This window comes from Eriocheir sinensis, chromosome 4 (genome assembly GCF_024679095.1).
Source record: "Eriocheir sinensis breed Jianghai 21 chromosome 4, ASM2467909v1, whole genome shotgun sequence".
NCBI lineage: Eukaryota > Metazoa > Arthropoda > Malacostraca > Decapoda > Varunidae > Eriocheir > Eriocheir sinensis.
This window is the reverse complement of record NC_066512.1, coordinates 20526968-20551861: the sequence shown is the minus strand read 5'-3', so window position 1 is coordinate 20551861 and position 24894 is coordinate 20526968. Positions and strand designations below refer to the sequence as shown.

Genomic DNA, 24894 nt, shown 5'->3' with positions numbered 1-24894 from the left:
TCCTTTTCCTCCTTTTCTTCCTCCACTTACCCTCTTCTAGGTTCTATCTGCACACCTCTATATAGTTTCTCGTGGAAATACTATAAGAATACACAGTCGTTCCACGCACAGCATGATGACGTCACTCTCATCTGACCTAAATCTAGGCTCCAGGGTTCTCATGAAAACAGCGACAACTAAAGGTAAAGGGATGACTCATGTGTGACGAATGTAATGCAAATAAAAGGTAGCGCAAACAAAGAACCTGATGTTAAGGGCCAGTCTTACGGTCCAGTACAGCACGTTTGTAAGCTCCACAACCGAACACAAAACACGACGAAAATTCCTTGTATAGTTTTTTTTTTTCTTACAGCAGAGGAGTCAGTTCAAGGGCATAAAAAAAGGTAACAAATGTGAAAAAAACACTATACAAGGAATTTTCGTCGTGTTTTGTGTTTGGTTGGGGAGCTTACAAACGTGTTGTATGTTTACGAAAGCGCGTCGCCTCCTCTGGCGACGGCAGCGTCGCCGCAGCCGTGAAATAGCTCGCAGAGGGTTTAGGGTCGGGGAGCATAGTTAAACTACTCCAACCGAACTTTACGACCTACTAACAGGGGGGGGGGGCTGCGCCCCCCTCAACCCCCCCTTCTAACCAGGGGGAAAACGTCCCCCCCCCTGGACCCCCCCCCCCACATGTATATGTGACTTATTTCAGCGAGGAGGTATTTCTCGCAACACCGGCTGCAGCGTCGCCGCGGCCGCCGGAGGAGGCGACGCGCTTTCGTAAACATTATCCCCTACAGGTCGTGTGACATCCAGGTTACCTCATATAGGTACTTCCCCATGTTTTCCCCGTATAATCTTTTATCGACCAAAAGATAGAGAGGATGAACAGCTTCATTAGCTAGATAAGCTGGACGCAGACTGTTTCAGAGCCGAGATCGAAACCGAATCCGTGAATTCGCTGAGTAAAAGTGATGGTGGTTCTGATATCAATCTTGACCCACGGTACTGTGCAACTGGGGTGATTATAAACATTTCGTCACATGACTCGGGGTTCTCAGTCCCTTCAGTATCATAACTAATGCTAACACATTCTCGATAATTTAGCTCATTATTACCGCTTATAATCAGCAGTTGGCCGACACAGTAACTTCTGAATATATAAGGCAAGCACATAATATTTGCTGACTAGTGCTTGAATGTTACTGAGCGATTCATCTTTTGCCTTAGAAAAGTTTCACCCATGGAGGTATATAAGGGGCAGAGTCGACATCAGCCCCTGACCAGTGAAGCTGCCGAACTGTCATTTTAAGGGCCGCAAGGTGGCGGACACCTGTCAGGTGTCAGGTGTTGTCAGGTCAGGTATTTATGAAATAGATCTACTGCATCAATAAATGCACGGCAATCAAAAACACCACCATCATAATGAATGAGATGGGGTCTGGAGGTAGCAACTTAGGAAGTGGGAGAGAGCTCTCCCCGGGTATCCCTCATCTTGCGGCCCTAAAAATGACGGTTCGGCGGCTTCATCTCAATGAATGGGATTAGCGGCCCTGTCAACTCCACCAATTCTACCTTCATGGTTTCACCACCTGCGTACTGATATCTGAGGGTTATTCCGCTGTCTCTCTCTCTCTCTCTCTCTCTCTCTCTCTCTCTCTCTCTCTCTCTCTCTCTCATTTATTCCTCTTCTTTTTTTCTCCCTTCTGCCCTCCTCCATCTTTGTTCATTTTCTCCTCTCCTGCTTTCTATAACTCCCTTAATTTTTGTTTCATAGATGTTAATGACGTTATGTCTGAGTGCTCCACTGCTCAACATTAATAGTCTGACGATGCCAAACAGGTGGTGTAAGGACTTTCCTGTGTCCATTGTGATATACATTCTAAAGTAATATCTCACAAGAAGAAAGAAAATGCAACATATCTTTTGAGTATCTATTACAAAATTATATCATATAAAAGTTGTTTTGAGATAAATTAATTTTGACAATCTGACATTCAGTTGTTTCGTACAGTGCATTAGCAAATACATTTACTACATATATACCAAAAAATGTACTGATATATATTTAATTAAAACCTTAGCACATACAGGTACACAAACCAGATGAGTGAATATTTTGTACAAATGTTGCCACATGTGGTGTCCTTACTTAGTAAAGTGATTTTCATATGATGAAAAATGTATGGTGACCTGTAAATGTATACATCTAACTTTGATTTTACATTTTTCAAATACTCAAATTCTTCGTGATACTTTTCATACATTCCAATGATCCATTTCTCAATGCCAAAACTAAATTTGCACAGATTTTTAATGATAGCAAGAAAACCAGACCTTGTCAATTCCCTCAAGAACACAGAAAACTTGGTCAATTTAGATCTGTATTTACTTATAAAATCCAGGCTAAACCACGTGCCAGTGGTTTTCAAACCAACAACTACGTCACCACTTGAAAGATTCAAATTATAGTAACTTTAGAGGGTTAACTTTACCTGTCACTGGAATCAAAGTATGGATGGATCGTGAGTAACAAAAAAAGTTGCATTTAAGACACTAAATTATAACTTCAGTGCTAAATTCACTACAGTGAAAACATTTATATGATGATAAAAAGGAATCCCAAGTGAAAACCAGTGACCAATATTCAAAGATAATGTTTAAACAGCTAAATGGTCAGCTTCCCAGGACTATATAAACCACCAATCAACTGCCATCCTTCCATTGCTTACATTCATAGTCCTTTCCATAAACCTTCTCTATTGACTCTATTACATGTATTCTTTACATCCATGAGTGCCAGGAATAACATACTCCCTCTTTGACAACTTTCCAGGAAGTGGTCCAAAGCCTGATTGTAAATACCGTTCTCTTTCTGAAACCCACTTGTTCATCAGTATCCATGCCACTTGTCTTCTCCTCTGTACATGTACATACAACAGATGAATTCATCTTAGTATCTGCTTATTTTTCTCTGATTAGTTCACACTTTTTAACCAGCTGAGGCTCAAAAAGACATGTTGCTTGCCATGCTGTTGGAGACGCTCCCTCCCATGCTGCCCGGGGAAGCAGGACTTGGAGGGTTAGAAGAGCCTGAACTGAGGTTTTCTTCTTGAATGAACTTGTCAAGCTTATCAAGCTTGTCCTTATGTTCATGTTTATGTTTCTTGTGTTTCTTGTGTTTCTTGTCCTTTTTCTTCTTCTTGCTCTTGTGAGCTTTACCGTGAGAGTCTGCACTCCCATCACGGAACAACTCTGGTTCAAAACCTGGTAAAAGTAATAAAACAATATAAATATGTAAAGAATAGGATATTATGTATTGTCAACTCTATCCTCCAGGGCAGAAACTAACAGTATATTCTTGTAGACCATGACATGGTTAGATACACAGATGATGGATAGTCACCAGAGGATAAGGAGCATCAGATCAAATGATTCCTGAGGGGAGCATTAAGAGAGAGGTTGGGTAGAAGCTAAGTGAGGGATGAGTAAAGGTATAAAAACTACTGAATATGTGTAATTGATAGCTTGTGCTGAATTTTAGATAGGAGAGAAAAGAAGTTAGTACAAAATCCAAGATTAATGGAAAGTAAGCTGTTGGGAAAGGGCAATACTGGGGACTTAATGTCATGCAAAAAATGCAATGAAAAGAGATTTTTTATTGAAAGCATGATCAGTAAGGGAACAGTCTGTAAAGAGGCAATAATAAAAGAACCTTACCAGTTGGTGCTGCTTGTGCATCCTGGCTGTCCCCGGGTAGGGATGTGGTGGACTCTGACATGTCACCTTCAATGCTTGGAGTCACACTTGGAGTCTGTTCAACAATCTCCTCAAACACTTCTATCTCATCCTGTAAAACAAATTTGCAAAAGAAAAAGTTATATAATAATTAACTTCTTAAATATTCTTGTTAATTACTGAGCATCATAGAAAGTTATCATCTTGCAGTTTTGTGAGTCAAAATAGGAGGGAAGGAGGTAGCAGAAGACTACAGGAGGAGTGAGGAATACAGAAAAAACAGAGGTGGAAGAGGGTGAAGGGGTATAAAGTTGGGATACATAAACACATATAAGAATAAAACTTGAATGGAGAACAGAAAATACTGGTGGAATCAAATCAACCTCCTCATTTTTCTGTCTTGTGATATCTGTTGGGCAATGGAGTGTGTAGTTAAAACATATTCCTTGACAATCACCTTTACTTTTGGCTTGGTGTCGTCCACACAAACAAACTCGATGGGGACCTCCGGGGTTTCCATCGTCACATCATTCTTGGGGTCTAGTGGATCTTCCAGAGGAGCCTCTTGCTTGATAACCGGGGGAGTTTTTTCCTTTTCTTTGAGTGGGATCTGGGCGTGGGAAGAAACAAAAGGTGTAGCAAATAAAGAAAAAATCAACATCATAGATACAGTGTGTGTGTGTGTGTGTGTGTGTGTGTGTGTGTGTGTGTGTGTGTGTGTGTGTGTGTGTGTGTTTGCATGGGTGTATGTGTGCGTGCATACGTGCATGTGTGCGTGTATATGTGACTTACCAACAGTTTGATCATGTGTTGGACTCGTGATTTCCAGCCAGTACATGAAAGGACCTTTTTCAGAGCTCACTGGTCCAATCTAGAGTATGGCTGGGACATCACACTCCACACATCTCCATACTCTCTGCTCAAGGAGGTACAGTAAATGCCTATCAAGAATCAACAGAAACTTTTTAGCCTGAGCAGGGTGTGAACTTCACCCGTGTCTGAGTGCGTGTGTGTATTTACCTAGTTGTAGTATACAGATGATTTGTGTTATTTTAATATAGATTAATAGGATGAGATAAACTGAAACTTACTGGAAGTGGTGGCTGGATAGGAGGGTGGGGAGGCTTTCGTAGATTGAGAACAAGGGCTGGTTCTGAGGCTGGGATGCAAGCAGGGCGCCGCCGCCCATAGAGGGCGTAGTACAGATCCATCACTGCACAACGCACCCTTGAGTCACATGCCTGCCCAGAACTACAAAAAATTATCACATTAAATAATAAATAAAAAATAACAAAAACTGTCCACCATAACACAATGGGAAATGACAGCATATTACAAAGGATTCAGAGTTAAGAAAGCTTTAACAAATAAAAGTAAGTCTGGCATGGAAGGAAGCACAGAGCTCACATAAAATGATCTTGATGCAGACCATAATAAACTTGGGCAGAGAACTTTAATGGCGGTACAAAATACACTGACTCCACAGAACAGAGAGTATGAAGTGCAGGTCAAGTTAAGAATAGCTGGTGTATGACCAACAGACCAAAGAATATTGGTGGGGAAAGAACCTACTTCATGAGATTCCACAAGCGCTCAACGAGATGTTCATTGTCCAGCTTGTGACTCTGGCCCATTATGAAGGGAGGATTCCTGGCCATGGTGACGAGAGTCAAGTAGCGAACACGAGGAACTGGATCAGTCTCTGCTAGTGTCAACAAAAAGTCCATGTCTTCCCTCTGCCCATCGTTTGCCAGCATGTCCACAAGCTGTTCTACTGCTGCAACCCGAACATCTAAAAAAAGGGAAATAAGAGATGTTCTTTTTATACAAAACTTTGAAGGTGACTATCCACCAATAAACATGAAAAATATGCACTCAGTGACTCCCTTGTAAGTGGATGTGACCAACAATTATACATTATACTGTAAAATTACAGTTATGAGGTGCCCTATGCTTCTTGACAACCAGGTTTTATCTTTGAACCAGATTAAAACCATTTTAGATGGAAGTCTGCTTGATTATAAAAGTTCAGAGAAGCAACAGCTATCCTGCCATGATACACAGTGCTACAGGGAAAGCACAAGGGACAGCAATTTTGTAGCAACCTCTGAATTATCATGTATTTGTATCCTTACCTATGTACTGAGGGTAAGCAGCATAAGCCTTGAAGATATCTGACTTTGTTGGCAGGTGACCATATTTCTGAAGTACACGAATAGCATGCAGACAAGACGCTGTCACTGTGTACTTGTAGCAGGGCAACAGCTTCTCCAGGTTCAGATACCGAGTCACCTGAAGTTGAAAAAATTGTTACTAACCTACATGTGGATTAACCTGGCAGCTTTGGTGGACCCCGTTTTGGGCTCTCACGAGTCGGTCTGCTGAAACGGCAGACCCCGCTTGGGGCTCGGCTCAAAACCCCTAATTCGAGCTAATTGTAGGCAGCGGTGGCATAGAGCAACCCACCATGCATGCCCTGGGTCATTGTGGTGGGTGAGTGATCTTGAGATGGGCTTATTTGTCATAGGTGGTACTGGAAGGTCATGGCAGACTGAATTAGATATCCATACAGTAATCACTTGTCAAATTCTCTAAAGTAGACAACAAGCGACTCTCGACTAGATGCCACGCATCACAAGACTGTTTATTTTGTAACAAACACCACCCAAAAAGAATGGAGTTTGAGTAAAAGTAAATATTTTTAACGGGTTTATGGTTATGAGAGGAGTACCCTGATATACGTTCCATGTTCTTTTCTTAGTCTTAAAATGCAGTGTAATGCTGATGTTTCTCGGCCACTCCTCAGCTTTCCCATAGCCAAAGCCCACGGGTTAACATGGGGCTTAAGGTATACATATTAGAGCGACTAAACAACTGTGTATAACGAAGTCATATATAGTCCTCATTACAAGAAACACTCCATGCCATACAAGTGCAGATTATCAGGTTTAATCCCAAGAAAAAACAGGCTTGTCTAATTATAAGACAAGATCTACTGTAAAAAGCCCAAAGCCCTACTATAAGAGTTATTGCCGAACACAGCTAGACTGCCTTTAGAATAGAATCTGCTGCTTTATTTGCAACAATAATCCATGTTTTATTTTTTCTTTGTCACGTATCACAATGGACACACTTGCCAAAATGAGGACATAACAAAATATATTCCAGGAGTAAATAACAATGCACTTGCAATATTGTAATAACATGAGTTGCAAGATACTGATATGAGGAATATTTGTTAATACCAAAAAAAATTTGCCAACTGTAAAAGTACCAACAAATTTCATTCAAATATTAACAATTTACACTTGCATTTCTTTTTAACATTTAAATTATTTATTGTCTTCATTGCAGCTCTCAGCTGAGAACTGTTATTTATAAATTCGTATGAATTTAGCATTACATAGGCATGTACTGATGGAGCTGTTGTGTGGAAGGTATCTTTTATGTAAGCTGATCACAACTAATGCTTTTACACTAAAAGAAACCCACTCTTCCTCTTCCATATAACCTTCAGCCACCTGACAGCTTAGTTTCCCTGCTCCTATTACTCTTAACAAAAGCCCTCTCATTGCTCTATTCTTGAAAGACAAACCTCAGTTAAAATTCTCCTTGTATTTTCAGTCAGGGTATCAGATGTAATGGTGGCTGGGTCATGCTGCACCGGGGCTGCAGAGATAGATGCAGCAAGTGCATCAACCAGTGCAGCTCTGTAGTAGTTGTCAGAGTAACGGTTCTTGGAGTTGTCACTATATTTGAAGAGATCCATCAGGAAGCCCAGCACTTCCGGTGGACAAGTCTCACGTGGACAAGACTTGTGAGTGTTTCGTAGACCGGCCATGGCTACTGGTAGTGTCTGCAGATTGATGTACATTTATATTGTAAAATTCAACCTCTTGAATTTTCTTTTTCTTAATTATAATGATTATCTATATATCTATCTCTAGATATCACTTTAATTAGGAAAAGAAAATTCAAGTAATGCCTGCAGATAAACTAAAGAGGAGTGAACTATTGGAGGACAGTCTTGAGACACTACAGCAAGCCACAGGACTGCCAGATAATTCATACAATTTTGAGAGTATGCCCATTCAAAGTTATTTACAATCATAATCAATTGAATATGAAATTCTTAGTTTGCAATTTGCAGAAATATACATAATAAACATGGAAGTGATATGATAACAAACCTTTAGAATGTAATAATTTTGGAGACTAGTAAAGTCATGCTGTCTGATGATGTTTGGGCATGAAAAAGACCCAAACATTTTCCTGAAGATCTGCATCATGGCAGGAGGACCATTCCAATTTGCTACCATGGCATTGGCCACTTTGGTCAAGCAGTGAGCAGCTCTGCACCGAATCTGAGCAAGATTCGATACAAAATAAAAGGATCAATGTGTTACATGTTCACGTCACTCTCTTCAAAACAATGAAAAGATGCATCAACATTTAGTTCAAACACATATTTAATATCTTTATACATACACAAGTGATAACTATAAAAACAAGAACACTAACCTTGTAGAAACACTGCTCATTCTCCAACACAGCATTAAGTGTGTTTCGCATTTCTGTTGTGACAGCGCCTGAAAGATTAAAAATGCAACGCCTCTATATTACTGCATGCAGTTTTTACCTGGCAAGAATTGTTTCCATAAACAACTCCTGTTTACAGCCATGATTCAGCCACTTCAGGTTTATATTGTGCACCTGTCATGGGGGAGTATTTCTACACCTCAAAGTACATGAGAAATTGATCAATTCAGGAAAATAAATCTTTTTTTCCAACTATCCGCCTGGTATTCAAACCTGAGCCACTGAGACGCAAGGCTGACATTGCAGCGTCAAGCCACACCTGAAAATATATATAGCCATTTTCCCCCATTTTCCAAACGGCCTTGCAAAGAGCAATGAGGAGTCTGCAAGAGGCTTGTCTGCCTAAACTTCTAGGTAATCAATATAGCCTGAGAATAACTAAAGTAAAACCTGAGAAAAAATTGGCTCTATTACTGCAAAAAATGGGAGGTTTTCTCCATGTACAAATCCATATTTTTATACTTTGTTTAGCCAAGCGGTGAAGAGCATTGATAGCTTCGGTCTGAGCAGTAACGTCCCTTTCATGCCTCAGCTGGTACTGCCACTGGTTGTCTGGCTGCTCCACCTCCACGGCCCTCATCATGGTCATGTCTGGGTCCAGGCGCAGCCATAATACAGGGGAATCAGCACTGGAAAACACATTCATAAGCCTGATGGTCACCTTCCACTTAAAAATATGGTCAACTGGAAAAGGCCAGACTTCCTCTCCTTACTAAACAGTATCTCAAAGAATTGACTGATTACATCATTTTCTGGAAGTACTTCAGATGACTCTTGCCAATGCAACTCAATCTTTCTTGACTACCTAATGGCTCCTGTCACATTATTATATAATTCACTATCAAGTTATGTTAGTCACTGTAATTCTAGTTTATTGTGAAGTAACAAGCACTTACTCAAGGTGACTAAGATCCATATCAACCTCTTCCCCGGTGCACAGTGGAATCTTTTTCTTCTTGTTTCTACGAGACTTGGAGTGGCATACAATTTCTTTCTTTGAAACCTAAGAGGGGACAGAAACCATGTTTGAAGTTTACTTTGTCATATTAGTATGTACTTCTATGAATACACTATCAACAACAACAACAAAATTGAAATTAAATGTTGCTTCAAAACTCAACATAAATAAGTTTATAAAATGAAATGTATGACATAATAAGCTCCAATTGCATTCAATCAAAATACGGATCAAATTCTAAACTCTATGTAATTAAGAAAATGTGTTGAAATCAGCATTCTTATGATACCCACTCACCAAGGGTCATAATTTTCACTGGGCTAAAAACATATTTCGTTATTCAAAATACAATATGGGTTCTGCAAAAAAGCAAGAGCCAGTACCTGGTGTTCTATTTGTAAAGTGTGCTTGAATGTCCCATCCAGCTCCTGTATCCACACCACAAGGGGTCCCACGTAGCGCCGTATCCCAAGCTCACCAATATAACCTTGCTCTATGGTCATCTCCACTATGTTTCTGGAATCAATTTGTTAAATTGAGTATTAGACAATGAAGTTTGTGAGTCTACTACCACCTAGAATGGTATGGCAGACCTTGGTCAACAACTTTGTGTGACTGAACCCTTGGCAATGAAAAGTCACAGAGAAAAAAGATGTTAATGGATCATTAAGTGTACATGAGATTTTTTATGAATAGCAGAATGTACAGGCATAAAACATCTCCGGAACAATACCTTTTTCGATTGAAGAGGAACTTCATGTTGAACTTGGCATGTCCACCTTGGCGGACCCACTGGTCACAGAATACGGTAATGTCTTTGCCTGTCACAGTGAAGATTGCCTGCCAAGTAAATCAAATACGATAAATACATATCCTCGTAAAATGTCATGATTATAATTCAAGTGAGTACAGAATTCAGTGCTTCAAAGGTAAACCTTACCTTTGTGAATGTTTCTGTGGACACCAGCATGTGAGACCAGCCTGCAGGGTGGCCTTTGTTGGCCACTGCAATGATTGCCAGGGAGAGATGTTTGTTGAAAACCTGAAAGACAATGGGATAAAAAAAGATACAAATAATTTTCAGAATGTATATATTATTTTCATAACTATTTTATAAAGCCCTTTTTGTTGAATATTTTTTTCATTTTGTCTGCCTTTTACCTCATAATTTTCATTTTATAAAAAAAGTTTCATTAAAAACCTTGTTTTCTTGCTTACTGAACAAGACTGGCATAACAAACCTGAGGAAATGTACCACAGTGTTTGTGAACTTAGAAGAATAGATTAAATGTGCTGTCTCAGGTGATGGACTGCCTCTTAAGACAGCATATATACTTAGTAGAAAACATAAGAAAATCCAAATTCCTGTGTTCTAATTTTATCTAATGACAAAGTTTCATTGTTGCAGCATTCTCAATTTCAAATTGAAACAAGAACACTGACCTGCATCATTAACTCTTGTCCAATACGAAATTCCAGCATGCGTATGATGAGGTGGGCCTTCTTGTAGTACACACTGATGTAATGAGGGGAACATGCATGTGGGTTCTTGACAGAAAAGTAGAATGTGTCCTTGTTGTTGCTGCTGTTAGAGGCGGCCGGAACGTTGGGGCCGTTCTGAGGCTCATTAGGTGAGGAGCTGGGATCAAGAACAATGCCACCAAATCGTTCTTCATACTCGATGATCTCTTGCAGTTCCTGAAAATTTATTACTAGCAATGACAAATATTTTACACTTGCTGATTTTTAATGAACAATCAGTATTCAATTGAACTGTGTAACTCATGGCTGGCAAAGCAAGGAATTTTAACGGAGAAAATATAAGGCCCTGTACAAAGAATGATACATAAGAACCATTTTTATAAAATGCCAGAAATATAATTCCAATTTATAGGCAAGATAATGCTAGACAAACCTTAGTTTAAAGATACAAGTAAATTTCCCTGTTACTGAACCAACATTTGCATGGGGTTGCTCTATTGTTATATATATACTTACACTGTGTATCCAGTCCTTATACTCATTTAATCCAAAATGCTTCTTAACGTAGAGACTCATGAGGTAGTGTGCAATGCCTGTCGTGAGCCAGGCATCGGCCCAGGCCTGGCGGGAGAGGAAGCACCCAAAGAATTGTTGGGCAACACAGAGAGCCATGACTTTCCTTGTTTGATACACTTGGTCAATAATTCTGTTGCTGCACAGAAGATTCACACTGAAACAATTAGTGGACAATGTTATGATGAGAAAAAACTTAGATGTATAATTGCATAGACAGCAACAGATGCTCAGTGTACCAGTTACAACTAGGGTTGTAAAATTACTGGGAATTTTGAACTGAGAAACTTTCCATGGGAATTTTGGGATTTTACAGGAACTTTGAGAACTAAGAAAAATTAAAAGTTTGCGCCTGAAGTTATTATTACCTCTTTAGACTTCAGTTTTAAGAAGCTGTCAGTGAATGTCCCTTAGCCTGTTGCTGGCGCAGGCAGGATAGTTTAAATGACACCTATTGAGGCTCATCGCCCTCCAGTTAAACTAACCAAACAAACCTGAAGTTACCATAGGTCTTGACTCAGAAAATTCATATATGCTTCCTTAGTAATGAGACTTTCTATACAACAAAGTGAGGTCATTCTTCGTAGATTTATAACATAAGGTGGTGGCTATTATGTGTCTGAAGATGCCCTAAACTTAACCTAACAAAACCCCAAACAGTCAGCATGCAGCTCATCCTCCCTTTTAGGCTGGTCAATAAATGGGTATACCTGGTATAGATGGCGCCACCATAAACACTTGCCTGCGCCATGGTGGGCTTTGACCAACAACCAGGCCTCTAAGGAAAGACTACTGGCACAATAGACCATATATAAAAAATAAAAAAACATTACCCCTAAATATAAATTCAGACTTAAGAATAATAAAAATGTTACCTACTCAAGAATGCTCATGGTGGCATAAGAATGAAGATCACCATAGGCTTCATCAACATACACTTGCTTGTAGCATGAGTACGGGTATCTGCAAACAGATTAAAGGTTTTATGCAAGGCTGAGATTATTTGTTAGCACTATGAATAACATATCATAAACAAAAGTACAAACTTGTTCCCTTAACATTTGAATCTCCCACGCACGGGCACCCCAGGTAGCGCTTTGTGCCTAAATAGATACCCCCCGGGGTGAGCAGGCTAATGTTTATCATTTGATATCTGTCCACCCTCCATATAAGGACCATGTAGAGGAACATATGCATGTACATCTGAAGTTTCATCCTCCATCATGCTACTTTCAACCATATTTACGTTATGGAACAGCAAGGAAAATGAGTCACTTTTCACTGTGCAATCAAAATAAGACCTTGCCACTGTCAATGTTTAATAAAGTTTTGTTAAACCTAATGTTAATCATAAAGATAAATCAAACCTTTGCTGTATCCTACCAAGAGGAGAATGCATTCAAATATGAAACAAACCTTGTGGAGAGAAGCTCTTCATAAAATTCAAATGCCTCATGCAGGTATTTACTTGTGGCTTTCATTAATGGCAGCAGTTGTGGAAGGCAGAAGTGAGTGATTTCATTCATAAAGGGATCCACGTAGATCTCAAAGGGCCTGAAAATGTGAAGAAAGGATTAACAGCATTAAAAGGAGGTGAAAGATTTCAAAAGTTCATTTAATATTTACATGATGATCAATTTAATCAATCAAATGTAACACAAGTTCAATTCAGTCTAAGTAATTCAACAAAAAAATCAGTGTACCACAATTACTTTAAAGATTAATACAACTCACCCTACAACCAAAGCAATGTTTGGTGCACACGTAGGAGTAGTGAGGCAATAATGGAAGGTTTTCCGCCTCATGTCCTGAGTGTACACTACTTCCACCAAGTCTCCGCAGCTTACAGCTGTCATAAAATCATCCACCGTAAATTCCAGGCGCCATGTGCACACCTCACTCCAGGTGTCAATGCAAGGAAACCACAAGCGAGCACTGTTTTCATGGCCATAGGTAAAGAGGTGTGCAGCTTTCTGAGAATCAAAAAATATCAATGCTCAATATCTTGCATTTAAAAACTTAGATTTATACAATACTTAAAAACAAAACAGTGTCAGTGACTAGTGTCAGAGGTGTGAAAAATCAGTGAATGCTATCACCACATTTCCCACTGCTGAGCAGATTTGATGGTTGTACTTTTGTTAAACATGACAATAATTTTAGCCAAAAGAGAAACATTACCCATGAAACCTATCAGTATATGTCAGCATTTTCCCTCCATCCCCACCCAACACAAAATTATAAAATATCACTGCCTTTTATTCCATGCGACTGCTCATTTAACACCATATCCATCAGTCATATGGAAACAGAGTAATCACTCATGTATTCAAATTCACACTACCCCCTCTCTGAACCTAAGAAAATAATAAATAAATAATATTCAAAGTAGGGAATGTGTGTAAATTTTTTAAAATTGCAAAGCTGTTGGGATGGTACACATGTTGATGGCTGAGATTTCCCACCCAAGCACCCTTTTCCTGGGCCTTGTTGCCCCATGTGGCCAATCTCAGTAATAGGGTGATGGGTTTAGGCAAGTGAATGATAGGGACACGGTCAGGATGGGCTACTGTCTTATCGATCAATTGGTGGGGGCATACAGCGAGTAGTATGTTACCTCAAACAACCTAAAATATTATTCCCGGTAGTTAGGAATTATATCTCCTTTGGCTCAATTAGTATGTATGCTTGAGTGATTACTCTACTTTAAAAAATTAACATCAAGTTAAATTTCTAACTGCATATCAGACTACACTCAATAAACACTGCAGTGCTTACCTCCGAGAGTGTTCCTTCAGTGGCAGGAACAACAAAATGCAGACCTGACTGCGGCTTCTCTATGGAGAACTCAACGCCCACCCTGAGAGGCTTGCCTTCCTGGATCATGTGCTGTGCCTCCGACGGCACGATTATCACTAGTTCTCCTCGGCCTATTTCTGGGTCCACAGAAAGAGCTCCACTTGACTGGCTTTTGTTGAAGAATTCCAGATTCCTCCTGTTGAGATGTCATAACATTCATGAACAACTAATACATATATAATCAACACAGTAATATATAAACACAATATACAAAGTCATATTACTCATGATAATTTAGATGCATCATGATTAGGTTGATCAATATTTTTTACTGTTAAATTGTTCTGATACAAAAATATTTGTGCACTGGCCAAGGATGTTCCAACATTATAGGGGATAAGTATAGTACTATTGAAGAGTAAAAAGCATTGTGATGAATCAATCATTTAACCCATTCGTGGTTACCTGTTACAATGTGTGTACTCCCCCTGGTCACGAAAAATGGAAAACAAATTTTTTGGCCTAATGAACCCAAAAATATCTCCACATAAAGAAAATAACATGGAAATTTCCTCCTTACCTTTTTTAAATGCCCCGCCATCATTTAACTGGCACTGCCAGATGCAATCTCACCACTGAGATTTTATTTTCAACTCTTCCTCTAACAATTGTTTTTCTTTTGCACAACACTACATTCTTATGATATTGTATCACTATAAGAACATAACTAGTCTCAATAGTAATTATGAACGGGAAACATAAAAAGGAAATGTGGCATAACAATTGTTTCCTTTTGTACAACACTACATTCTTATGATAGTGTATGACAAGGCTATAAGAACACAATTTGTCTCAAAATAGGCTAGTAATTCTGAACAGGAAACATAAAAAGGAAATGTGGCATAACATGTGACCTACAAGATCGGCAGGAAGGCGTCTGGCTGGCTAGAGTGAGACCATGGGCGGGTGGGGGAGTCACTCTTGGACGAGACGCATTGCTTTCATCTTCGCTTGATGAACTCCGACGTCATGCCATCTTCGTTCTGCCACCATGTGGTGGATATAAACACCTAGAGGTGGAAGGAGGTGGAGAAGATAGTTGAGTAGGTGATGGTCCAGAGCATATGTTTGAGGAGTAGTCAGCTGCTGCTGTGTCTGCTGGATAATATTCAGATCCACTTGCTGATTGGCTTTCTTCACTTTCTTGAAAAACATAATCTTCATCTTTATCAGTATCATCTATTGTAGATTCACTGTCAGTATCACCCTCCTCTTCATTGAAATGCAGCTGAATTTGCTCATCAGTGAGAGCGCCGAGTCGACATCTACGTGCCATACTGTATAAGCATGCTCTGAACCAATAAAACTGCCGCGCATACAGTAATCACTTGAGAGAAGATGCCTGACACTTCAATAAATGTAATTATAAACCGCTAGAGGCATTTCATTCATGTGGAAAAAAATAATAATAAAACGTCATATGACGTGGTTGACCAGAGGGAGTAACAACATTAACACGTCCGTGACGTGGTTGACCACGAACGGGTTAAACAGTCACATCTTGCTTGTGCTTTACAATACCAAAAATAACAAACCACTTACTGTTTTGACTCTTGAGGGCATGCTTCCAAGAAGGGGTCAAAATACTGGAACTGCACCTCCAGGGTGTCATTCAGTGTAACACGATACACACAGCATTGCTTACAGTTCAGCCAAATGTAGCGAAAACTATCTTTTGAGGGAATGAGTGTAAGTTCTGTAAAACCCTGAAAAAAAAGACAATAAAAATTATAAACTAGGATAGTAGACCAAGGAGACAATAAATGCAGTAGAGGTGTATAGGATGTATAAGTGGATTACAGGAGGGGTTGTACATGGATGAAGGGACAAACTGAATAGGTTCATTCACCTCTTGACCAATGCCCCTTATGACGGGAGATGTTGTAATGAATGCAGCAACGCTTACAGACAGGTGGTGTTTAACCATAAAACATTTGGTTTCAGATAATTATATAAACTTATTATTGTTCTGATTTAGAGCAGTGCTGCAAGTTTTGGGAATGAAAGAAGAGTATGCATACATGTTAGGGATGTGAGGAGACAGGACATCAGAAATATGATAGATAGTTAGATGGATTAAAATCATGTACTTACAATCACTGTCTGCCTTGTGAAGTTGATTCCTGTCAGGCTCAGGATTTGGTGAGACGTGCTGAAATATATAATGATTTCTTAGCTCATTATATTCACTTATATAAGCTCATAAAGTGTTTAATGAAGTGGATCAGATACAAGCAGCATGCACAACTAGGGATGTTATCATTGAATTATTCCATCAACATACGTATAGCTCAATAATCATAAAGCAATCTTACAGGATAAATGCTTTCATGTATGTAATGTGATCCTATGAAATCATCATCATAACCATTACAACCTCATTTTTCAGAGGCAGGCTAGAGGAGTTGGGGAGAGGGGGCATCTCGAGAAATAAGAATAATCATAGAGAGAAAGCTCACACAATGAAAAGGGCCACATTAAACATTTACATATCACAAGCATATACTGTTGCCCCAAGCCCTGATGCTGGTTGTGGCCAGGCCATCAACAAACAAGACATATCACAACTCATGGCTATCTAATGTCTTGGCCACACAGTAGTTTACAGATAACAGATAAGGAATGCATCACTAGCTCATGCCTTCTGCACCGTAAGAATCTACACACCATTCATAATTCAAAAAACATGACAAAAGTAACATTATGTAAACTGCACTGTTATATATATTTTTATTGAAAAATCAAACTGCTTCTATATGGTTAACTAAAGGTTAACATTCATCTTCAATTAAACTTAACATTTACTTTTGAAATAAAATATTACATAAACTGACCTAGACTATAATAGGCATATTTGATTCCTCTATGGAAAATATATTCAACAAGTAATCCCTGAAACATGGGGATCAAGAAACAATCCATGCATTTGCATTCAGTGTATTAAAAGACAAAGGTTCTTTGATGCAAAAGCTTGAGGTTAGAGGCTGAACCCTCCACATAATTTCCCTCTTTTGTCTAATAGCCTAATTTTTTAATATGGCCAGCTTCTCTTTCAAACCCCCTAACCTGCCTCTAGGGGAAGAAAAATTACTGATGACAATGATGATGAAGACATATCATATGAATTGGAATACTTATAATTTGTAGGGCTTGTGAATTTCCCTTTCTTTCTTCATGGTGGCAGGTGATGAAACTTCTTCCTTTTGAGCTACATATCACTTCTGAAAATTCAACAGAGGATTATAATGAGCCACTTTTAATTACTTGAAGCATGCATCATGTCAATGAATTGGAACATCAATTTAACTTGAACACATTCAAGTCTAATGGAAAATAAACTATCATCGCTATAGAAACAAAAATATACAAGAACCGGCCTTCTGCTGCATAAAACTAACCATACACATTTATCAAATCTAATTAAACCTAACAATTGTAACCTACTTACACAACGCAAACAGTCAACGTACTCGTAACACACATCCATAAATACCAAACATATCACACCAACACTGACGCATACAAGCACTCATACTTTCCACGCACCATACATGACTGGAACAGCCTCCCTCATCAGATTTTAGACTGCGGTACAATAGACTCATTCAGAAATGATGATGAGTGAGTGAGTAGTCGTGGCCGTGATCGGATGTGTTGCGTCTTGCTCCGTGTGGAGAGTGCTGTGTCGACATGGCTGGCAAAGCCAAGGGCGCGATGGATTTGTGTTACGTTTGTAAGGATTTCACAGGCGAGAAATGGATTGGATGCTGTTTGTGCCCTAAATGGTGTCATGTGAAGTGTGCTCATTTGTCTGGAATTAAGCAGGAGAATATACCTAAAATTAATTGGATCTGCAACCCATGCCTCCATAAAGTATCTCTGGCTACCAAAATTGTGGAGATATTGGATGAATTCAAGCAAGAATTATCTAAAGAAATATCTGTGGTAAAAGATGAAGTTGAATCAAGGGCTGAGAAGATGCAGGAGGGCCTGGGGTCAGTTGCTGACGCCCTTGCTGCTGACAAGGCGCTGAGTTGGGCTGAGGTGGCGAAGAAAGACAGGAAAGTCAAGAAGAATATTCTGGTCGTGAAGGCTTCTACACAAGAAAGAAGGCAACAGAAATGAAGGATACAATCTCCCAGGCATTGAATGTCATTCAAATAACTGATTCAAGATTCACTAGTGGAGGTAATATTGTCATGAACTTTGATAATGAGAACACAAGAGCTGATGCTGCTGAAAAATTGGAGTCTGTTGAGCAAATTAGTACCAAGAGTGTTGGAAAGAGGAAACCAAAGATCATGATATGCAATGTGCATAAAGAGGAGACCAAGGAAAAAATAAAGGAGACCATCTTAGACCGCATTGAATTCTTACACACAATTGAGGGTGTTGAGGATAAAATTGAGCTGGTTTTTAGTAAGCCTGTAGCTGGCGGCACAATGCACTACATTCTGAGGTGTGATCCAACTGTAAGAGAGCTGATTCACAAGAATCACGACAAGTTAAAATTAGAATGGGGAATATACACAGAAAGAGACAGATACCATGCAATTATATGCTATCATTGTCAGAGATACAGCCATCTTGAGGCCAACTGTACTGCCAAGACCAAATGGAGAAATCAACCACTCACAAATGACCAGTGTTGTGTAGTTCTCCAGACTGAAATTGAGAGAATTCGTAACATGACCGATCATGGCTATTAATCAGTGTCTGTACTCAACGATAAATTGTGTGTGACAGATGTTCAGTGTGTGGGAAATAATCGTTGGATATTTAATTGTGATACTATGATGAAAATATTAGACATGAAAACTGAACTAATGGTTATATGTGATAGTATTCGTGAAAGAAATTAAGACACTCACTGACTACGATGGTTGAGAATAAGTGCATCGAAGACTATTATTGAGGCTAACGTTGTAATTGTTGACGGCCCTTGAGAGCCCAGCATCAGCGGCGGAGCAGGGCCTGAAACCTCATCAACGGTAAACAACGGTAAACGGAAAACAAATACACACTCACTTGTCACCACAACACACCAACACTAACAATTACACCCGATTCACTTCCTTCCCCTGCACACTCGGCTCCCCGTACTCTCAAAGGCCCCCTAGCCAATTTTGGTTGCGAGGGGTGAGTATGGGAAACACTAGAAGAAGAATACCCAGAATAATACTAATAATACTAATAATACTAATAATAATAATACCCAGATACCTTACGAGTGATTTTCTCTGGTAAGGGTCCTTTGCAGCGGCCTACTCTTCGCTTCCTCTCGTCTATCCCTGGGTGGTTGTAGTCCGCTGCTTTCCCCTCTTTTTCCAGAACTCTTACAGAATCCGTCTCATCTCTTCTTTGTCAATATGGTCCTCAAATAGCACTAATTATGGCAGTTCGTGTGGCAGTGCAGGAGCCGCCGTGTTGTTGTTGACGCCGCTGAGTTCCCAGATGCCCGATAATGTTTTTGAGTACGATAATCCGATGAGCTTTAGGAACGTGGAATTATGCTTCAGTCTCGCAAGAAAACATCAGTAATTAACAGTTGTAATCTTAAATATAGCTGGATAGCATCTGTGTGTGGGTGCAATGGTTTTCAAGTCAAAAGTTGGCTCAGGAAATGTGATGGGCACGACAATATTATAGTTACATACGGTACGGTACGGTAATGTAAGGTTCGAATTACGGAAAATATTACCGTACCGTACTACATGCCTGCTTTTCACCCCTTCACCCCTCTTTCACCCTACCTCTAACCCCTCCACCCTACTATATCACCCTAAATCCACCTCCCCTTATCCTCCTACCTTCCCTTTTTCACCCCTTCACCCCTCTTTCACCCTTGCTCCCTCCCCTCTCAATCCATTTCTCACCCTACCTCCATCACTATCACCCTAACTCCACCACCCCTCCCCTCACCATCCTGCCTTTTCTTTTCACCCCTTTACCCCTCTTTCACCCTTTACCCCCCCACACCCCTCTATCACCCTAGATCCACCTCCCCTCCCCTCTCCATCCCTCACCCTACCTCCATCACTATCACCCTAACTCCACCTCTCCTCCCCTCATCATCCTACCTTCACTTTTCACCCCTTCACCCCTCTTTCACCCCTCCACACACACTGCCATTCGCGGACCCCACCTAAGGATTCTATAGTTAAGCTCTAGAATCGATCCTTTAGTGCCGCGTACAGCCTTGATCAGTAGGGGAGAGCGGTGATGATTCGGACAGTGGGATGGTCCGGCCATAGCACTTATTGTAAGGTGTATGGGACTGAGTGCCGCGAGATTTTGTGTGAATGTGCAAAACTTTGTTGCCTTGGCCCACAGAGGGACAGCCACGCCCTCAGAGCTGTTCTTTTCGATGCAAGTCCGATTTTATTTTTTTTTGCATCTCGTATATAAAATTTTCAGGGTGTATCGTAAGCTCTCACTTCAAAACCATGGCAAGTAATGAAATGTAAATTATTTCGGTGACGCAGCGATGCCCGGCGAAGGTGCTGCCGCATAACACGATCACCACCAAAGAGAGTCTCCTTGATCACCACCGAGGCTCTCGTGCTGGAAAAGGAGAGTGACCACACATTTGTTTCTTATAGAGTCGTGATGATTCGGACAGGATTTTTTCATGATTTTTATAAATTTATATCAATTTAAACACTGTAGGTGCTGCAACGGTTATAAAAAGGTTAATTTGGTTGATTTATATTCAGGTATTATGCTTGTGAGAAGAGAAGGAAGCCATATTACCAAATATTTTGAGATATTTTTTATAGTTCTCCTTTAATTTTTTTCCTATAAATATTGAGAGGATACTTTTGTGCTTATACAAATTTCTTGTAGTATATATATTCTTGTTTATTAACCAATCAAACTTAAATTATATCAATATTATGGCGAGTATTATATGAGTGTCCGTGTACCACCCCACCCCCCTGGCTGAACCATCACACGGGTGGGGATGGTTCGGACGATTTAGAAACTTGTCTTTCATCACCTACATCTGAAAACTGGAAATGGCTACGGATGTCATATTAGCAGCCTAAAGAGCCAAATGATGAAGGAACATTTTGAGATAAACAAAATTACACTACTTCTTAAACTTTTTTTTCTAAAAATATTTTTCTAAAAAGTGGCCGAATCATCACCGCTCTCCCCTAGTGCCCACCACATATTCTCCCACTTCCAGAATCCCTTGGCTCCATCTATCGGCATTCTGAAAAGTTAATTAAAGACATAATTACAGAGCTCTTAATGTCTCGTATACTCGTATACTCATATAATACTCGTATTCCCGACCGTCTTGGAGACAGGCCCAACATTCTAGACCTCTTCCTTACCTCTAATTCTCCTGCTTACTCTGTCAAATTGTTCTCTCCGTTGGGCTCCTCCGATTATAATCGAGTGTTTGGAGAGAGATGAAAGCGCGAATGGAGGGGAAAAGAGAGAGTGAAAGCAAGGAGATAGATAGAAATTGATATATATATATATATATATATATATATATATATATATAGAGAGAGAGAGAGAGAGAGAGAGAGAGAGAGAGAGAGAGAACACAGAGAGAATCGAGAGTGTAAAAATTAGAAGTGTAACAGAAGCGCCGAAGTCTTTCTCAAACTATATTTAGCATTAGTTAGACCTCATCTTGATTATGCGGTTCAATTTTGGTCACCTTACTATAAAATGGATATCAAAATGTTAGAATCGGTGCAGAGGAGGATGTCTAAGATGATTCAAGGGTTACGAAAAATGCCATACGAGGAAAGACTCATATAGTTAAACTTGAAGGGCTTTATAATAATGGGGATATTCCTTAGGTTCTGTTGGTAAGAGAACCCGGTAGGACACGTAGTAATGGGTTTAAACTGGATAAGTTCAGATTCAACGGGGACATAAGCAAAAATTGGTTTACTAACAGAGTGGTAGATGAGTGGAACAGGCTGAGCAGTCACGTGGTGAGTGCCAATACAAATGTCACATAAAAAAATAGGTTAGATAAATTCATGGACAGTGATATTAGGTGGGGTTAGATCCACGGGAGCTTAGGTTTAAAGGAGCTGCCTTGTACAAGACTACCGGCCTCTTGCAAACTCCTATACGTTCTCATTTTCTTAATTTCTTATGTTAATCCCCACCCTCGATGCTATTATTAGCTGGTTGATTGATGAAAGGAATTAAAAGATGATGTCCTGGCTCTACCCAAAAGATGATGTCCTGGCTCTACCAACAACTATAACCACTAATATTTGCCCTTTTCCTCGTCCAGAAGAACTATTTTAAAAACATTAACTTCCATGCAATCTTTTGAGACTACATTATACAGATTTACAGTTTACGTTTGGCCTAAATAATGTAAATTCTATGTTGTATGCATATCATGTGAACTTTGTGATGTATTTTTTGATGAGCCAGTCATGTACGTGTTGTTTGCAGATTCGAGCGTCGCGGCGGTGGTTCGCTATACCGTTCGAATCTCGCAGTCAGTCCAACGCAGCCAGATTATCGTATTCACCAGATTGTAATTACCGTTTTTTGACACTAAAATATTGCAAAAAAGACTCAATAATTAACCATTTCAACGATAACTATAAATGTATCTAGTTATTGAGGTCCAGGAGACAGTTTTTAGGTCGGAAATCGGCAACTATAATGGGAAATTGAAGTACGACGATTTAGCGCTTTTTATTATTTTTATTTTTAGTCAGTCTACCTCAGTCGGCCGTGGTGGGGTGTGAGGGGTGCCCGCTGTTTGGTGGGCAGCACAAAAGTAAGTAATAATTTGCCTGAGCCGCTGTTTTTAGTTATCCAGCAATGAAATATTGGTGTACAAGGTTGTCTTTTTTATTCCATCAAGAAACAAGACATTCAAAATAAGCTAAGTATCTGATGGTAGGTAGTAGTCAATTTAGTTTTTATTTTGATATTTGCACAATTGATTACCTCTGACATCTTTTTTCTTAACGTATTGTACATTTCATCGACTCAAAGGTCAAGCTACTTCTTTTAGGTCAGGCTAGTACATACGTGATATATCCTACCATTGTGTCTTTTTAGTTTCCTGGTGCTACTTACACTTGTATCCTTAGTTGTATAATCACACTCTGTACTGCCTCGGGGTTGGAATGGCATGCTCCTCCCTTCTCCTTTGTTGTTTACTTGCAACAATAAACTATCAATCAATCAATAAATCAAGTTACTCTGGGATTAGGTCAGGTCAGGTCACAAGGTACTATGGTTAGACCTATCTCGGTTATGTAGAACTTTTTACCATATCACAGTGAACTCCTGCGTTTCATAGCTAGTCAATGGTCCATGCTGCACTGTGAGGGATGTGTGGTTCACCTGGTATAGTCTTATTTCAATGAGTAGCCAACATGAGCCCCTCCTGATATAGTCCAACGGTCCAATCATTTCAAATAGTCCGTTTAATTGGGCGTTCAATTCCGCTGGTCCATTCCTGCCCTCTGCCATAGTACCAACACCTATTTTGAACAATTTACGGTTTCACCCAACCAACGATTTTCTCACGTGGTTCATGTTTTTCTGGTGATAGATGTAGTGAATTGCACGATTTTGTACCTCATTTCCGTCGCAAATGTCTACTTTTCAAGTTATGCCTATCCCCTGCCCTTAACGATCTTGGGGGACCTGTGGGGACCCGGGGAATCGAACGGCCAAACAGACTATTCAAAATGGTTGGACTCTAGTTATGTCAAGGAGAACCAGCCACTGTCCTCCTGGGTGCTGGCTGAATAGTCTGCAGGATTACGCGAAAAATGGAAATATCACAGCTCATTATTTCACTGATACTTCCTTAATTACAGGTTCTAAATGTATCTTAACTTTGAATATCATCTCTGATTATTTTCTAGTGAGTAAGCCATGTACATAAATTCTCTTAATAGTATTGTTTTGGGGAATCTGTAAGGTCTGCTACGCTGTGTTAGTCGAATAAATGAATGTTTGATTATTACTAGATGTTAAGAGTCCAATCGCTTGTTGTTTTATTGTAGGTGAAAGGAATTGATAGTCGCTAAAATCTATCAATATTACTCTGTACCTTCCCTTCCAAACTTTTATTCACCACATTCAAAATAGTTCTTCCTTACCTCCTTTATCACCTCATTCCCTTTAACAAGAACCTCCTTACTCCTGTTTATTCTGTAATTATTCCTTTTCATCCTACAACTTTTTTTCCAGATGAGCTTTTGTTCCCTTGAGATTTTGCTGATATCTTTCCACCAAAGTCCTCATCTACTCTCTAGTTTCCCTAACCAGTCTTCTCACCAATGATCGACCCACTCTCTTTGTACTTTCACTCCCATCTCTGAAACTTTTCCGTACTTTGTTAGTAGGAAGTCTTAATAAAATAACACTTATTCATGTGGACTGTATTTACACTCTAGTTTTGTAACTGTAATTTTGAACTGCAGCAAAAATGTACCTACAATGAGAATTTGTCAGTTATATGAATTGTTGGGGATTTATCTCGAAAGAATGGCACAAGGTCTATCAATGCCATGAGGCAATTCCAAAGAAGTCCAGTGCCTGGTAGGGTTAATGGAAATGCACCCAGTCCTCCACAATTATTGTGGATCACCATGACCTTGCTTTGACAAGGTTCAATGGTCTCAGCAACAACACCTGTAAATATTGGCTGCTTCAACAACTGCTTTAATAATAGTAAAGATACAAGA

General features: G+C 39.7%; 1 protein-coding gene and 1 long non-coding RNA gene across 4 annotated transcripts in view; one reads left to right on the top strand and one right to left on the bottom strand.

Moving 5' to 3' along the window:
- The window catches only part of LOC127009734 (uncharacterized), a 42465-nt gene that overhangs the window by 6632 nt on the left and 10939 nt on the right, over window positions 1-24894 (top strand). The window lies entirely within an intron of this gene.
- Window positions 1903-19656, bottom strand: LOC127009696 (transcription initiation factor TFIID subunit 2-like). Of its 3 annotated transcripts, none has more exons than XM_050883036.1 (24): window positions 19420-19656; window positions 17330-17412; window positions 16286-16340; window positions 15734-15897; window positions 14111-14327; window positions 13067-13305; window positions 12749-12886; window positions 12212-12295; window positions 11276-11489; window positions 10721-10975; window positions 10218-10319; window positions 10011-10117; window positions 9661-9793; window positions 9216-9322; window positions 8782-8948; window positions 8242-8309; window positions 7911-8084; window positions 7316-7576; window positions 5856-6012; window positions 5293-5512; window positions 4812-4971; window positions 4178-4330; window positions 3703-3832; window positions 1903-3249 (listed from the first exon to the last, which is right to left on the bottom strand). In XM_050883036.1, exons 2-24 carry the CDS (start codon window positions 17365-17367, stop codon window positions 2990-2992), a joined length of 3603 nt encoding a protein of 1200 aa, XP_050738993.1. In that variant the 5' UTR covers window positions 17368-17412; window positions 19420-19656; the 3' UTR covers window positions 1903-2989. The 3 variants fall into 3 exon arrangements, with proteins under 3 accessions (XP_050738993.1, XP_050738984.1, XP_050739002.1); XM_050883027.1 differs by having other exon boundaries at window positions 19415-19655; XM_050883045.1 differs by lacking the exon at window positions 19420-19656 and adding an exon at window positions 17738-18281.

Coding starts and splice junctions, on each gene's coding strand:
- LOC127009696 (XM_050883036.1), bottom strand. CDS start 17,367: ATGAAGAAAGAAAGGGAAATTCACAAGCCCTACAAATT. Junction 4,972..5,292: donor CGCTTGTGGAATCTCATGAA/GTAGGTTCTTTC, acceptor AATTTTTTGTAG/TTCTGGGCAGGCATGTGACT. Junction 4,331..4,811: donor CTATCCAGCCACCACTTCCA/GTAAGTTTCAGT, acceptor TCCCACGCCCAG/ATCCCACTCAAAGAAAAGGA.